General features: G+C 49.6%; 1 protein-coding gene across 1 annotated transcript in view; it reads right to left on the reverse strand.

Annotated features, from left to right (window-relative positions):
• atrnl1b (attractin-like 1b) overlaps positions 1-17,485 on the reverse strand; it is a 33,793-nt gene extending 16,308 nt beyond the window's left edge. Inside the window, exons 1-20 of the mRNA XM_019883431.1 lie at positions 16,159-17,485; positions 14,141-14,224; positions 13,662-13,775; positions 12,895-13,023; positions 12,434-12,642; positions 12,007-12,181; positions 11,553-11,640; positions 11,220-11,481; positions 10,954-11,137; positions 10,687-10,841; positions 10,508-10,592; positions 10,229-10,443; positions 9,940-10,058; positions 9,431-9,563; positions 8,231-8,418; positions 7,316-7,529; positions 6,604-6,795; positions 4,706-4,930; positions 4,431-4,568; positions 2,950-3,043 (exon numbers count right to left, since the gene is read on the reverse strand). Of these exons, the coding sequence (XP_019738990.1) occupies positions 2,950-3,043; positions 4,431-4,568; positions 4,706-4,930; positions 6,604-6,795; positions 7,316-7,529; positions 8,231-8,418; positions 9,431-9,563; positions 9,940-10,058; positions 10,229-10,443; positions 10,508-10,592; positions 10,687-10,841; positions 10,954-11,137; positions 11,220-11,481; positions 11,553-11,640; positions 12,007-12,181; positions 12,434-12,642; positions 12,895-13,023; positions 13,662-13,775; positions 14,141-14,224; positions 16,159-16,370 (3,215 nt within the window). The 5' untranslated portion in view covers positions 16,371-17,485. The remainder of the gene's footprint in view (positions 1-2,949; positions 3,044-4,430; positions 4,569-4,705; positions 4,931-6,603; positions 6,796-7,315; positions 7,530-8,230; positions 8,419-9,430; positions 9,564-9,939; positions 10,059-10,228; positions 10,444-10,507; positions 10,593-10,686; positions 10,842-10,953; positions 11,138-11,219; positions 11,482-11,552; positions 11,641-12,006; positions 12,182-12,433; positions 12,643-12,894; positions 13,024-13,661; positions 13,776-14,140; positions 14,225-16,158) is intronic.

Here is a 17,485-nt window from a genome sequence, read left to right on the forward strand (position 1 = left end):
AAGGGGTCGTAGAGGAGATTGTGTGTAGGAGGGCAGGCCACCGAGCTGAAAAGGTGACGCGTTGTTACACTGGAGGTGGCAGTTATGAACCATTAAAGGGCAACTTCTGCTTTGATGCGTATTTTAGAAAGCATCATCATCACTAAGAAGAATATTGGCCGCATCTGAGCAGAAACCGGGTTGCGGCCAATCTCATGAAACGGTAACTGGTTTGGTGTTTCTTCAAGAAGAGGCCAGCAGTTCTTGAAGGCACACATTTGAGTTTCGCATGGTGAATACAAGTAGCCTTTCAATTTGTTACGCGTCCCGTCTAGACCCATCAGACGAGCGCCAATGTCCCTCCGGTGGCTTTTAGCTGCCAAAGGACAAACAGATTTGAACGGATGCGTGCCGTGGAACTAAATGCATGCTTTCAGAGTATTAAGTGACATGATCAAGTCTCACTTTGACATGATATCTCAGCAGTGAATCGAAAAAGGTCACGCAAGCATCAGCGAGTGGATCGGAGTGACGTCCGCTAACAGGCAGGCAGCGGCCGGAGTGCTCTTTAACACCCGCACAAAAAGACGGGGAGACAAACGCTGCCACGCACTTCTCGACCCTCACGCGGCATCACTCCTGAGGCGTGGCGGCGCGCTCGCATTTGTAGAACAGACAGACAGGCCTGCATGCGGTCCAAGGGGGGGGTCGAATGCCACTCCTCCCTGCTGTATCTTAATTTAATCTCGGTCTGCATGGACGCGCGCACGTGCTCGTCTCGACGGCGGTCCGCCATCGTTACGCTGTATCTTAATTTAATCAAAACACGCTCGGACCTGTGTGATCTGAGCTGAACGTTTGCTCCACACAAAAACGGGAGGAAATGAGGGGTTGGCATCACAGAAATAAACAGAGTGCAATAACAATCTAACTGGAAAGAGGGGCACATTTGCTTGATTAAAATAAATGTCATAATTGAATCGGTGTTTACTATTGTTTTTTTTTTTTTTTCTCGTCGCTTGGTTCTCGACCTCGAATAAATTATCTGGTCTGCAGACCTGAGGCAGCGGGCAGGGGCGGGGGAGCTCGGAGAGGGAAGGAGGGGCCATTTCAAGATTTGATACCAAATCATAGGCTGTTTCAAAGTACTCTGAGAGCCAGTGAAGGGATGCCAGAGCAAGAGTGATGTGCTCCCTCTTACGAGGACCAGCCAAGAGGTGAGCAACGGCATTCTGGACCGCCTGACAAGAGCTGACAAGACCGGTTGGAGCAGCAGATGTGGGGCGGGGGGCGGGGGCTGATTACAGGCAACGAGATAGCGGGAATGACATCACCAAACAGCACACCAACTCAACTGTTAATCAATAGACCAATTTGATTAGACTCGAAACAGGTAATTACTGGAGCGCGCTAATGTTGGAAGGTGAAAACGCATTTGGATTTTGAAGATTAGAGACGTTGGCATCACTTTGCACGGAAATAATATAGCTTGAGCATACGGACCATAATCAGATGAGTTAGAAATGGTTGCATCCGTGTAGTTCTATTCCCGGCTTCATTTTAATTTGATAATCAGTAATGGGCACCAGGAAGCGTCCCAAATCTGGTCGGAGGGCAGATCCCTCCGCTCAATGGCTTGCGATTGGCCCGCTGCTGTCTGCTTTCATGTTCCAGTCGCGACTGTGAGCCACCTGCTGCCCCGGGGTCGCTCCGCATTGCACTACAACGGGAGGCGCGCAAACATTGGGCCAAGGCGCTGTTCATTTTGGTTCCATCTTGGATTTAAATCCATGGAGGTCGGTTGGTTGAAGAGGACATCGAAGAAAAACGACAACAAAGATTCAGCAATAAGTCAATTTCCGAGCTAAGCCAATAATATGGATTTCTGTTGAACTCGAGGTTGAAACGCTTTGAAAAGCCCCGTATCGGCATGTCTTTTGCAAAACAGCCATTTTAGGCTAAATTTGATCACAATGTATGAATTTGGAATGAGCAGTGGCCTCCTTGCGTTGCTTGAACCGCATTCCAAACCCCTTGGCGTCCATTTTGCTTACAACTGGGAAAAGTGGGCTTGCTAAGTGGGGATGGTCCTGCTACACCGGGGCTGGGGGGCCAAATTGACCCTGTCAGCAGTAATCATGCTGGAGGTGCACTTTCTGACCAACACCACCGCACAACAGTTTTCGCTTTTCCAGCAGTCAGGAAAAAGAACGGGAATCCACCTTTGAAGGGTCGTGTCGGGAAGGGCGGCTGATCGCTTAAGGTCAGACAATTACGCTTATGACAGAGCCATTAAAAAAAAAAAAAGGAAAAAAGAAAAAGTCACGAGTCACAATTAGATGCAAATGTACCTCAGAGGTTATACTTGCAATACGAGTGGCGCTCTTGTCGCTTTCAACTTTGATTACGCAATTAGGAGAAAAAGGTGAGTGAAAGTCAGCGGGCCTTAATGTGATCCAAATCCCATTAATTTCCCCCTAATGTGTGTATGCTTATCTGGAGTGTCCTTCTGACTTCTCCTTGACAGCAATAATGACTCACTGAAACGCCTGCCGACAGTTGCACAGATACACCCCGCCCCGCACCCTCCATAGTGTTTGAAAGGTGGGGTTAAGAACCTGAACTCATCTGCGCTGCCCTCCATTTCTGATTTGTTTTCACGTGGCTCCATTAATCGCCGCGTCCAATATCATTAAAAAGAGAACCTACCGGCAAACGCTCATCCAGAGAAAGAAATACATGAAAGATGGCATCATTGATCACCGGGGATGAACATTTCTCAGACAGGACAGAATTTGCTTTGGAAACGCGCGGCAGAATTTGCCGGAATGTTCTCGACCGCCAAATCCACCGTGCTGAACTGTCTGATCTCACTCTTTCATGATGCTTCTAAAAGCTGAATGATGTTCAGGGCAGCCATTGGAAGAGCTGAGCTGAGCCATGATTGTGTTGTGTGTGTGTGGTACTCACAGCTGGCACTGGTCCCCTTTGATGCCCTTGGTGGTGCAGAAGCACTTGCCAGTTAGCACCTGGCACATACTCGCATGGCCGTTGCACTTACAGGCTGGATGGGGACAGATGGGGAGAATATGGAAAAGAGTGGATGGGAGACAGACATCAGCAACCACAACGACGCAGAAAAGGTGCCGTTTTTCTTTCTGTATTAAGGCGAGGGGGGGGGGGGGGGGGGGGGGGGTCATGCCAGTTAAGCGTCCTAACATAACCGCGGCTGAGGACCTTCGTTGACATACAAGATGAGGATGTCCCAAGGGGGCAATCCAGCAGTCTGTGATCCTGACTTTTTACTCCGCAACCTGTATTGACGTTTAACAGAGAAGGCTCACATTGTGGATTCTTATTTTTTAATGTGTGTGTGCCGTCAACATAGCTGCAGCGTTGTCGAACGTGTGAAAGACGAATGCGGCGGCATCCCTTCGGGTTTCGTGGCTCAGGAGCCCGTTGCGCGTGCTTGGCTACGCTTTAAAACACGGAGCAGGTGTATTACGGTGGGCTTCAGTGGGCACGGTGTCAACAAAATCTTTGCCCACTCCACCGCCCCTCCCCTCTCCTCGAGATGACACGTAGGAATATTTCAGGCGACCGGCGCTGCTTTAAGGCTCGTCAACGTCACAGCGAACAAGGGCTTGGGCTAATTGCCATTAATTGCAGCCTGATTTCAAACCTTCACCGTGGAGGGGATCCACGACATGATCGGATAAGAACCCGGAGAATGTGGCACACAATGGCTTGATTTGATTCCTCCACGGGCTTTAGTAGGGGAGGAATGTTTCCCTCATTGATGAGCACCTGTGAAAGTTTACAGGTTGCGGTGATGAACAGATGTAATGTCGCGCCGCAAAACTCCCCGCCGTGCGCGTGCATGTGTTATTTCTAATCAATCCAAAAGGAACCAACTTGTGAATGCGCACCTCGAGCATCTGTGAAGCTGACATTCATGCGGGAGTCGTAGCGAAGCAGAGTAGAGCACGCTTCGCTTGTCAATCGTGACACACGCATGTTCCCATTTGCCAGTGGTCTTAAAAATACTTTGATGAACTGCCCGGTGGCCTCGACAACGACAAGACATTCAATAGCATGGATCAGTCAACTGTTTGGCTGTGGGCGTCCGTCCATTCACTCAAAACTTTTTCGCGGGCAAACGCTCCCGAAAGAGAACCTTTGACCTTGGCTCGCGCATTGCTGCTTGCTAGAACGTCAGCCTAACATCGCGATCCTTGATATTTGCTTGTCTATTGATGAAATTTGTGTCGCCATCTGCACTTCACTGGGCTAAGATGAACGGACCGTCCCATCTAAGCGAAGTCCAACAGCGCCATCTCTTGGCTAAGACACGCCATGACAGGAAATGAATGATGCAGGTGTTTGCTTTGTTGCCGCTCACTCAACCAATTGCTGTAACACCAAGAGCGAGAGTTTTGACAGGGACTCACCTTGGCATTTGCCGCCGTTGGTGGGGTCGCCGTGGTAACCGGCTATGCAGGTCTGACATTGAAGACCCGTGGTCAGGTTGCGGCACTGCTCGCACACGCTGCCGTTCACGCACGTGCTGTGGCCGTTACACTGGCACGCTGTGTGTGGGGGCGGGGGGTTAAAGAGACAGAGGTCATACCGCTTCTTCATGTTCACTCATTGTGACATTCACCATATTTGTGGCATTTCAAGGGCAGAGTCGATACGTAAGCCAAAGAGGAAGTGGCTTTCTCACCGGGGCAATGAATGAAGGACCACTCGTGGCCTCTTTCTTTGGGGCAGATGCCCGGCTCCAGGCTCATGTCGTGGGCCTGCCCCTGCTTGGCCGGCCTCTTCATGGGCCCCCTGTACGAGCCCTCCGTGCACAGGCCCTTGCCCGTGCTGCTGGGGTCGCCGCACCAGCCGCACTCGGGCTGCTCCAGGCACTGGCCGCACGTCCGCATACCTGAGCAATTCTGGGCTGAAGGGCGACCAAAAAAAAAAAAAAAAAAAAAAAAAAAAAAAGGGGGGGGGGGGGGGGGTTTTTAGAGGACCTCCATGGCCTCTTCTGGCTGTTTGACGGTGAAAGCAGGGACTCCTGGCTAAAAAAAAAAAAAAAAAACAAACAAAAAGGGGGGGGGGGGGGAGATTTTGAAGGTGAAACATGTTTGAACCCACTGCGGCTGACCCTCTTTGGACTCCGTTCGAAAATGATGGGTCAATGTCCAGCCTGGCGTCTGCAGGGATTCCGCACGTTTCATTTGCAAGGTCACCTTGACGGCAAACATCTGCATTGTGAACCCGTGCCGCAATGACAGTGTGAGAGGATTTCATCGAGTAGGATTTCTCAGCCATGGACAGATTAAGGTGCTTTAAAGTGCTTTGTGCAGGGGCATTAACGCGTTATCTGTTAAGCTGTCAGAACAACAGATGTGAGAGCAGATACAAGGCTAAGTCTTTGGTTTTAAAGCGGCGACGTGAACGATGAGAGAGAGAGAGAGAGAGAAACAAAACAAAACAGAAAAAGGCACCGAATGAGGCCTGAGTGCCAAGTAGCACCCTTACCCCGAGCTACAAAAGGGCTTCGATCCACTCGCAGAGCCCACTTTGGCTCGCCGCTAAATTGCCGGAGGAGCCGCGGCGTTGCCACTTTGGCCGCCAGACGAAGCACTCTTGGACAGAAAATGTCGCCGCCATCTTAAAGAGACAAACGCTCAGTGCTGCTTTTTCTTTGATGTCAAACCAATCTCCAGCTAGTCTGCTAATGGATGTGTAGCCATGACAACACGGCGGCAATCAGCCCAAAGTAAGGCCATTTAATTGTGTTGGGAAAGGCGGGGTGGAGGGCTTTGAGTGGTCGACGGCGCAGGAACGAGGCGGTCCAAGCTTGACGGATGAGGAGGTTGGGTTTTTTTTTCCCCTTGCCACGCTTAAAAAATATATAATAAAAAAAATACAGAATGCAACTTCAACATGGATTTTGAAGTAAATCAATTCTAGCAAGCAACTAAATCCCATGCTCGGACTTTAACAAGCCTGAAGAAATGCATTTTTAGGGCCCAAACCTACGCTTGCGGCACCGACACTGCTTTCAAATGCATTCGGGAGCTCAAATCTCGGAGCATAATGCCAGGGAAAGGTGATGTTGCGGGCAAAGGTGAAATTGTGCTTCAACCGTCGAGAGTGACTCTTTATAAATCGTTTTGTGTTTGTATTTTAAAAAAGCAAATGACAAGCGTTCCACTTTAGAATATGGTGCGCATCAAAAGGCAAAGAAAAACCAAGCGTCATTTTACTTTTGTTCAAATCGAGGTTCTGTTACCCTCTCCTCATTGGCGTTCACAAACTTCTCAAAGGCTGCCAACGGCGGCAAGTCAATTTGCAACTCAGTCAGCGGGGAAATCAAACGGCGAGAGGGGAGGCTGCGTGCTACTAATTGGCCATAATAAAGCCCCCAAAACACCTCTCGAATCCAATCACAAAACACCAACACAAGAGGTTAGTTTCCCCTTTCTTGTCTGCTGTCGTGAGCATCGACGGGCAACTTGAGGAAGCGACACAAGGGAAAAGCGATCGGCGCCACACAGGCATGGTTGGATTTGGGGGGGGTTTTCTTTGTTTTGTTTTTTTGAGGTGCGGGGATGAGGCGCTCACCCAGGCAGTCTCCCGTCTGCCACTCCAGACACTGGCCGTACGGGAAGGAGATGACATAGGCGGTGGAGTCCACGCAGCGCCGCGCGCTGCTGCACCACATGCACTCCATGGCCTGATTGGTGCAGTTGGCACAGGTGGTGTGCAGCGAGCACGGCTTCTTGCAGGGGAGGGGGGAGCCCTGATTGCGGTTTCCTGCAGGGGAACAAAACGCGGCAGGGTGTTTATTTCCTGAAATTATTGTCCAGCGCTTCCTCACGTTGGGTACAGCCGCTATATTTATTTGCTACATTCCAGCCCGCTCCCCCTCCGCCCCCTTCCATGTTTTGTTTCTATTTATCAGCTGCCACCAGAGATCACATCGGTGCATTTGGGAGAAAGTGAGACTGGATTATTCTGTCAATTATTTCATCTGATCAAAATGATTTACTTTTGCAGAGATTGTTCATGACTCAGACTACGGCTGAAAAACATTTTCTCATCGTTCATATTTTATGCATTCACATTTTTCCTTTCATTGATGCAGGCTCCCTACATGACAGCTTTGGGACAATAATTCTTTTATTTTTTTTTCATTTTTTATTTTATTACTGACATCTAACTTGAGTATTTGATGATTAATTTGAGGAATGTTTCTTTGTGGATTAATCAATGAATTGTGACACAATTGAAAGATGCGCCGTGCGTCCACGGAGTGCGTCGCGTGGTCACTCACCCGTGGCTTTTTCGCATATGAGGCCGTGCGCGGTGGCCGTGCACGGGTTGGCCCGGAGGCCCGACACCTGCGGCTCCTCCAGGTAGGCGCAGAAACCCGAGTCGCTGGGCTCGCCGGGCAGCCAGCGCAGGCTGCTGTTGGTGAAAGGTGACATGTCCTCCCAGCCCCAGTACGACACGTTGATCTTCCTCAGGCCCACCCAGGGCGACAAACGCTAAGGGCACACAAGATATTTAAAACACATCAATGCCTCCCACCGCCGCATATTCAGAAGGCGGATAAAGGCCGCGGCTCTGTTGCACCGTTTAAAAATACATCACATTTTAGGCTGAATACTGAGAATGCCGTTAAAAAAGGGGGGACAGAGGAAATCATTTCACAGATGATTTCTTCACTTGCCTTCAGGGGTTGAATCTGAAATGTAAAGGGGTGGGGGGATGTCAGGCTTGCAGACTGATAAACAACATCCGATTTTAACCGAGTTGAAATAAGCATGGGGAGATGACGGTGGGCGCGGGGGAATTAATCACAAGAATTGGGATGTTTACTTGTGCAGGATTGACCCCCAGGACAAAAACTGATTTATGGGTATTTATCTGGGATACTGTCTCTGTTTTAGTGATAATGCAGACAGAGTGTAGAATGTAAAAGTGTCACGGAATATTTGGGCATATTATTAGTTATGTACTGAATGACGCTTTGGCTGCACGGTACCTACTTGGCTACGTTCTCCACCTGTTAACCTGCACCCAGAACTGAACAAAAGCTGCTCTTGTCAACTAGAGTAAGACAAGATGATAAAAAAAAACAAAAACCTGCAGGCAGGTGCAAACGCCCAAGTGAGGCAAGGAAAAAAACAAAAAAAAAAAAAGAAGCGGAATGCAACAGAGCGGATCATGGAAAAGGCCTGTCTACCTTGTCCTGCTGCTGCAGCTTCTTCAGCTCATCCAGAACAAAGTCCACCTGCTTGGCGGAGGTGAGCGAGGCGATGTTGCCATGGAGATTTTTACAGTAGTGCTTGGCGTTGTCGTAGCTCTCGCGGCTGGAGTTGATCCGCAGGCAGGCCTCGCCCACCTGACTCCAACCCTCGCTGCACTGCTGGGCTGCCAAATGACGATGCAAAGTGGTGACACATATCTCTCTCTCTCTCTCTTTTTGTACAGGACAAAACAATCATGCTAAATCGGTGGGGGAAACAAGACTCAAATTTGGGTTGAGATTTCGCAATCTCTGAAGCCCTAAAATGCCCACAATCCGACTCTATAGGAGAGTGTATTGAAGAGAAAAAAAAAAAAAAAAAAAGCAGATTCAAATCTATGGAGACGCTATACAACGCTGACACTTTTGAATATTCTTTGAAAAAAATGCATTTCCACCAATGAGGGAGCCTCCACACCCGCAGTTGCATAGACAAACACTAACTATTTCGGGCAAGTAAGTGGGGCCGCTGCAGGAAATCACAATTAGAATCTCACCAAAACCCTTCTGGTTGGTGAGAAAGACCCAATTGAAACGGAAAACGAACACAGTCTCAAGCCTCCGTGTGCGCCGAGCGCGGAGTGTGCAAATCTTACCGGGCAGAGCGTGGCACTCGGACTGGTTCAGGTCCCAGTGACAGTTGAGATTCAGCGAGCAGCTCTTGCAGTTGCCAAATGACGATGCAAAGTGGTGACACATATCTCTCTCTCTCTCTCTTTTTGTACAGGACAAAACAATCATGCTAAATCGGTGGGGGAAACAAGACTCAAATTTGGGTTGAGATTTCGCAATCTCTGAAGCCCTAAAATGCCCACAATCCGACTCTATAGGAGAGTGTATTGAAGAGAAAAAAAAAAAAAAAAAAGCAGATTCAAATCTATGGAGACGCTATACAACGCTGACACTTTTGAATATTCGTTGAAAAAAATGCATTTCCACCAATGAGGGAGCCTCCACACCCGCAGTTGCATAGACAAACACTAACTATTTCGGGCAAGTAAGTGGGGCCGCTGCAGGAAATCACAATTAGAATCTCACCAAAACCCTTCTGGTTGGTGAGAAAGACCCAATTGAAACGGAAAACGAACACAGTCTCAAGCCTACGTGTGCGCCGAGCGCGGAGTGTGCAAATCTTACCGGGCAGAGCGTGGCACTCGGACTGGTTCAGGTCCCAGTGACAGTTGAGATTCAGCGAGCAGCTCTTGCAGTTGGCCAGCTTGTTGCACATCCGCTCGTTGCGCACGGGGCAGGCGGTGAAGTTCCTCACGTTCTAAGGCAAGCACAGGAGGGGCACTTCTATTGAGGCAGTCGTCGATTGTTTGCTATCTACCGAAATCAAGAGTGGCCAGTAAATTGGTGAGATTCTTTGGTGTGAATGTCGCCCGTTGAAAATGTCAAAATGGACAACCTTGGAGGGATTTGCCGGACTATTCACACTTTGAGCCGAAACGTCGCCTCGAGCATATAAACTGGGGAATATACCAAAAGAACAGTGGACGAGGCAAACTGATGGACTTTCAAAACTACAAACGGTAAACTGTGTATTAAACGGAGGCCTAGAAGTCAGAAGAAACGCACGAGATAATGAGTTGAGAACGACAACGAGGGAAAAATGGTGCTATGACGCCCCCTGTTGGCGTACTCACAAGAGTACAGTTAGTGTATAATGAGATACACTTCTTGTCGTCGCACCACTGGCACCCGTTGGTGTTTGCCGTGCAGCTGGCGCAGTCTGAGAAGCGGTAGCAGAGCTCATCCACAGTACCTGAAATGAAGGAGAGGAAGACAAAACGATGAGCCCGCGCGCGTATCGATTCCCGGTCGAGGTCCCACAAGCAGCTCGCGGGGTCGACGCCGGAGGAAGCGGGAGAAATATTGACGAGGACAATCACGAAAAAGATGACATGCATGTTTCACTATTCCAGCGGTCGCAACCTGGTTTCGGCGGGCAAAAAGGGGCAGGGCTGACGCTGCCCGTGCTGAGGCCGGCTTCCCAGGGCAGGCAGCGGCCTCCGCTCCAGACGCAGCGCACCCCCGGGCCGGCCTTGGCGCACCGCTCCTCCGTGGAGAAAGCCCGGCAGCTGGGCGGCCGATACATGAGCACGTCGTTGAGGAGGACGCCGGAGAAGCCGCCGAACACGAACATGGACCTGGTGAGGGCGAGGCGGTCAAACCCTGGCGTCTGCAGAGCGCGCGCGAGGTTCCGCCACTCACCCGTTGCTGACCACGGCCGAGTGCCCGAAGCGGTTGACGTCCCTGTGCAGGTCGGGCTTGGGCAGGACACTCCACTCGTCGCACGCTGATGAGGGAGGGGAAAAAAATCTGAACTGGACGGCCGACAAATGTCCTCCTCCGGTTTCCTCACTGGCTGCAGACGCCTCGGCGGGCCTCACCGATGTCGTACGCCAGGAAGTCCGCCGAGAAGCACTTGGCGCCGCTGCTTAGTGACGTGTCATTGTGCGTGTTGCCGCCGAAGATCAGCAGGGTGCCGCTGAGGAGCACGGCGGAGTGGAGGTAGCGGGGGATACCGCTTTCTCGCAGGATGAACCTACAACAACAATCATCCTGAGCAAAGACGTCGAACAAATGGACAAAACACAGGCTTGGCCGACTGGAAAATGCGCGCCCCGCTAAATCCAGCCGCGCCTCAGCAAACCCACCACGTGCGCGTGTTGACATCATAGCGATAGAGGTCGTCCACCAGGCCAAATTTGCTCGCCGGCAGCGCCTTGTAGCCTCCGTGGACGTAAACGCTGCCGCCGGCTTGATCGTAGGCGCTGGTGTGGCCGTAGCCTCCCTGCGGAATGGCACCTTTGGTCTCTGGCACCATCCAGGTGTTGGTTCCTGCAGGGTGCAAATCAGGCCCCCAATCGGTCCAAGTGTGAGCAAGCAGGGCACGGCTGCCGTTTGAAGCAGGAGGACTCACTCAGATGATACTCCTGAACTTTGCTGATGTAGCTGTACAGGGGCGAGTGGCCGAAGATGACGAGCATGACCGCCTCGCCGCTTTCCAGGACGACGCAATGCGCCGTGTGACCTTCCACCGCGTACAGCTGCACCTGGGCGGGCGAGCCCGCCACGGGGTTCTTCCGCTGCCAGGTGCGAGCGGGAATGTTGAACGCCCACAGCTCGTCGGTCACGTTGGCCCAGCCGGACTCCAGCTTCCCGCCGAACATGAAGATGTCCTCCTGAGTGCGGGAGAAGACGCGTCAGGTGATGCTCGCTTTCGCTTCGGCGGTCCCGGTAAATCAAGTCCTACCTGGTAGGAGGCGAGCGAGTGGCTGTATCTGGGCGTGGGCCCGCTGTTGATGGGCACCGTGTTCCAAATGCCGCTCTCCAGGTTGTAGCTGGAAAGCAACGGCAACTTTAGCGAGCACATCAATGGAGAACATTTTGAAATCAATTTCCCTTTCGGTAATTTGAGAGACAAAGTTGCGTTTCGTTATTTTACTTTGAAATGCTTCATATGTTTTTAAAGTCTTCTGTCAATGTACTTGGTAATTTTAGTACCTTCAATTCTTTTTGGAATGTCTGAAATGCAGTTGCCTTTAAATGTTGCATTTTGAAACGCAAAAGCACATGCATTGAATTATCCCGAGTACGAAATCAAGCCGCCTTGGGTTCCCTTGCCACAATTGCCTTTGTGAGGGCAACACTCGGATCTCACTCGGGTACATGAAGACGTGTCTATTGAGTGTTCCGGCGGGGCTTACTTGAGGATCATCTGCAACGAGGTGACGTTGAAGGTGTAGCCGCCCACCACCCACATGACCTTATCCTGCACCACGACCTTGTGGGAGGCCCGGCCCAGCGAGGTGCCGAAGGGCTTGACGCTGGGCAACACCCAGAACGACTCGGCGGACGGCACGCTGAGGGAGCAGTCTGGGCCTGAGACGGTGAGGAGGGTTGCATGCCAAGTGTCATGACCACACACCCGCTTACGTTTTGCTTCAAGGAAACACTTCCTACATACCAACCTCAGCCATGGCTGGAGCGAGAGAATTGTAATTGCATCAGAATGTAAAATCACGGTCACGTGGCGCAAAGCGAAAATGATCTCGCGCTCACTTCCTTTTGGTAGCTTTGATGCGAAGCCGGGACTATTTTGACTTGAAGCCGAGCAATGCGGGCCGCTCTCACCTTGCCAGCTGTCGTTGCAAACGCACAGCTTCTCGCCGGTGAGGTCGCAGTAGCCGCGGTCGGGGCTTCCGCAGTTGTTGCGACAGTACGGGATGTCGCAAGCTTCCCCCTTCCAGTACTTGTCGCACTCGCAGTACACGCGGCTGGCCGCCGAGTTGCCCGGCGTGCACTTCCCGTGGCCCGAGCAGTTGCTGGGACACGAGTTGATCCTGGACACAAACGTGCCGTGGCCAACATAAACATCAAAAAATAATAAACGCCCCCACTTGGCCATGAGGGAAACAAAAAGGAGCAAACGTAACGTTGGAATGATTTGAATCTATTCCATCGATGTTTCGAAACGCCACTCCCCCTACCTAGCTGCAAGTGAGAAAGTTATCACAGCATACGGACTACAATCCACATTGATCAGCTTGCCTGCCGTTGTCGGAAAGGATGGAAAAGTGGAGCGGCGCACTCACGAGTAGAATATTTCAAATCCTGTCAGGTTGTAGGCGGCGTCGCTGAAGAAGTGCAGCAGCGCATAGCCCGACATCGTCTCCACTTCGGGGATGGTCTCGTTTCCCAACACCTCCGGTACAATGAGGCCGCTGTGAACAAATACGCAAAATGTATCACGCTGGTGGTGGGGAGACTCGGGAGGAGACTGCAATGATATTTCTGCCGTGGCCACTCGCCACTTCTGTCGCAAATGTTGTAGCGGTGGAAAAAATTAGCCAGACGACCACCGCTACTTTTTGGTGTCTCGAGTAATCAAGTACATGAGTGAACATTTAAAATACACTGCCATTAGAAATGCAATTGAGAACAACAGAGAGTCAAACATTTTTTTACTTACATCTAAACTATGGGTAGCAGCAAAGCGTATTTTCTTCTCTAGGAAGATGAGGACAACTTTGGGCTATGAGACAAAGTGACATCGGAACCAGACTAACAATTCTGCTGGCCAAAACAGCACAGTTGAGTAAGCTGGGTTTGTTTCAATCAAAAAAATGTCATGATTCGTCAGAATTGCAACTGTGCCAGGCAGTCAGCAGAAGTGTGCAATCGTTTTGTGCTGCAGCACATCGCCCTGGAAGCTTTGTGGTTTCAATGTTGTAATACCGGGGCATTTTATGAGTACAGACGTACCATAATATTGGTGCACCAGAATAACAAAAAAGTCAAAGTGAAAACAAAACACAAGCTAAAATGCTTGGATTGGGAGTTTTTTTGGGGGGGGCCTCACCTGAAAACAGCAATGAGAGGAGCGTACACGGAGTCTCCGTCGTAAATGTACATGTGGTCCCAGCTACATTCCGTAGCAAAGTGGTTGAAGCGTAAGCGGAGCACGGCGTTCGGGCTGTTGAAGAGAGAGGAAAAAATTTTTAAAAAAAAACATCGCAGATGAAGCATTTCCCTTCCATCTTTATTGATTGAATGCTCGTAGTAATTGTCAGGACATTTCGTCCAATGTTACACCAAGAACAAAACAGCAGAAAGGTAAATGAATAGCCACCGAGGCCGGTACACTGTCGATGCAACATTCTTGATGGCAAACGGCCTTGTCTTCACAATGACTGCGGTTGCCGTGGCAACTCGGCGGATGTGCATGTTCAGTGATGTAACCCCTGCGTCTCTCTGAACCAGGGCCAATTAAAAGCCAGCGGTTCAAAAGGGACACACGCTGTTCAGCCGCACTTATGAACGTCAATTAGAGTGACTCACTAGCCCTCGATAAGCCAGGTGCATTTTGTTTTGTACTTGTAGTTGATCGGACCGTCCGTCAGGAAGCCCGAGGGCTCGGTCAACCTGAAAAGAAAAGGCAGAAGGAGAGTAGATTAATAGCTCGCGACATTAACTCGGTAATTAGAGGTCCTGGGTGGAGTCACTGCCCGATATCGTGTGCCTGGAAAGTATTTGCAGTTTCATTATGTTGTCAATGTGGTGTACTGTGAGTAGAATTTTGAGGGGAAAAACAAAGGAATGGAATCCGTTTTGGAATCAGGTTGGAAGGAAAACGTGAAAAGTGCTGCGAATACTTTGCCGATGCACCGTTCGTATCTCCAGTGATGCACAACTCCTCCTGCGCTTCAATGCTGATTGGTGATAGCATTTAGCCACAAAATGTCCCACAGCTCGGCACAGTGCTCCACCCCACCTATCTCCAGCACTGCCGTATGCTCTGAAAAGGATTGCCTTCATCCAACTACATTGTGGCTGCAGCACTGTAAGTTAAACGCACTCTAAAGGACATTTATGGTAAGACAAAGAAATAATGCCTCCAATTTGACTAGTTTTTTTTTTTTTTACTATTTAAAAAAAAAAAAAGAGGAAAAAAAAAACCAATGAAAAAAATTGAAAACAGAGTATGCCTGTTTGCGTCAGGAAGGGCATCCAGCGTAAAAACTGCTGAGCCCCTGAGGGTCAAAGTCCCAACAACTTGCACTGTGTTAAGCTTTGATTTGTGTTATGTACATTTATTTTTGTATAATTACTTTTAATGTGGCAGCAAAGGACGCTTTAATAAAAGTTTGACCAATTGTACACCGGCGGCTATTTGGATCATTTACTTGTCTATGTTTTCGTCACCCAAAACGAACCCGCGGCCACAGCCAGCGCAAATGTCAGAAGCCTGCCCAAAAGAAGACTTTTTCCCCCAAGAGGCCGTGTGTTTTGGCTTTCCTTGAATTGTGTCTTAAGGCCATGTCCAATGACAAGCCTTTCTAAGAAGGCCAAGAGCATCCACGACTTCCTGTTTATCAACGTAACCATACTTCAGCGCCATCATCTTGATATAGAGCTGCCACAAAGTGGGGGTTGGATTTCTTGCCACGACAAATGTAAAATCAAAAGTCAACATAACTACTCCCTCGTGTTTTGACGTGGAGAATGGTGGTATCAGTCACGACCATGACTTGAACAATGAAGGCATTTACGGTTAGAAATTCACTCTATATTATAGAGGTTACAAAGTTATTTAATATTACCTTAAAAAAGCATTTGTACACATAAAAAGCATCCCGCCCAATATTGACAGACTATTTAAAAGTTTATTTTTGTGTGGAAGCAGCAACTGTCATTTAAGTTGTGACAATTTGTTTACATATAAATCCCAAAGGAATTTTTTTTAACAGAAAAACACACACAAAGTCGATTTTTTCAATCAAGCTACTTATTGTGCAAAAAAAAAAATGCAGCTGCCATTCCACCTCCCTTGGAAGCAATTCACCTCACATTATCTTTTTTTTCCGGCTGACACTTCACACATTCAAACTAAGTGAATAAAGAAGAAGGCAAAAAAAAAACAAAAAACAAAAGTCAGTTCCAGTTTTATCAATCACTCCATCTGAAGGGCTTGTTTACTAATGGTGCCATCCAAGCATGTGCCACCCGGAATTTACTGCGCGTGACAACAGGGCTTTAACTAATGGTGATTGGTGTCACCAATACCTAGCCCGTATTAAAAAAAAAAAAATAATGTGGGTTGCCAAAAACTGCCCCTCCCCGCATTAAAAAAAAAAAAATCATCAGTGGCATTGAGACACAACAAAAGTCACTTCATCTTAAACAGCTTTGTGGGGGGGGGGCGGCGGGGGGTCAAAATTGCATTTCAATTACTAAAAAGTAGCATTCCATGCACGATTATTGCTCCAAGGTGAAGGCGTTAATGGTGTCATAAATAAGGCAAAAATTTGACAAGCATCATCTGGCATTTTATGCCAAGGTGAAGCTGAACAACTTACTTGAACCGGCCCTGGCAATGCTGGCACTGGTCTCCGACCCATCCCGGCTCGCACACGCACGACCCGTTGAGACATTTCCCGGACAGACACGACTTGTCACAGGCTTTGGGCGGCGAAGAGTGGGCGAACACGACCAAGTGGACCAGAACCCACACCGCCACCAAGTATCTTCCACGGGTTCGTTGATCCGAACATCTCCCGGCTGGATCCATTTTGGGGAAAATTTGCAACGGTGTTTCAAGTGGGACTAAAAAAGTTCTGCATATTTAAATGGGGACTGCATGCAAAACGTGGGGGGAAATCGCCGCTTTCTGGATTCCGGAGTCAGGTAGGAATTCCAAACGAGTCAAACGGGGGATGCGAGCGGGTTGAAAGGCTCGTTTAGCGGAGAGCTAACGCATCATCTGTTAGCCCGTTTAGCTTCTGCGCAGCGTCCCAGCATTGATTCATGACCGCTCTCTTTTTCCTCCTCGCTCTCTCTCCCCCGTCTTTCAAATCGCAGCCATTTTTAACGCGTCAACTATCCTCAAGACAGGCCACGGGGTGTCGTGCCACGCCGCGAGTCCTTCCACAAGCCGCGGCAACGGAGCCGGACGCCGTCCACGCCAGAACAAAGGCTCGGAACCCCCGGAACCAGCGCGAGGGCTGCGGCCGCCAACATGGATGTGGAGATCGGGGAGGAGGAGGAAAGGAGGAGGAGGAGGAGGAGGATGAGGCTGTCCTCTCCCCGACTGGAACAGTGGAAGCGGGGTTAGGGAGCACTTGAAGCGCTCGTTTGGGCCCACTCGCGCCACGCGTCCGAACGGCGACCTGACTTTCGCGGTGGGGTGGGTTATTTTAATCCAAGATGGCAAATCGGCGTTGTTGCTGTCTAAACAAAACAAGAACTGGCAGCCGACGCGTCCATAGTCGGCTCCTCAGGTTGGAGAAAGCTAAACACGAAATCCGCATGCGCAATGGGGAACGACTACCATTTAAAGGGACAGGTCGTCCGTTTAGGGACACAAAACGTGATGAAACATTCTTTTGAAACGCGCGTAACATTTGATCCTTTACGTACGTTGTATATTTGTATCCTGTATTGGTACCTGAAATTAACGACAATATGTGAAGGAATCAATGACTTCTTCCAACGCCCGGATAGCCCTTGTTGGGCGCATGCGCACTCGCTCCAAAACAGATTCTGTATTCTCACCAACAGATGGCAGTGCAATGCGCTCCGATGGATGACTTACTACAGTATTTTTGAAACATTGTCTGAAAAAACACCAAAAACTGCACCTCCTGTATGCACAGCGCCAATATGAGTGGAGCTGCGGTGTGTTTT

The sequence above is a fragment of the Hippocampus comes genome, unplaced genomic scaffold (genome assembly GCF_001891065.2).
Source record: "Hippocampus comes isolate QL1 unplaced genomic scaffold, H_comes_QL1_v1.1 scaffold367, whole genome shotgun sequence".
Lineage (NCBI taxonomy): Eukaryota > Metazoa > Chordata > Actinopteri > Syngnathiformes > Syngnathidae > Hippocampus > Hippocampus comes.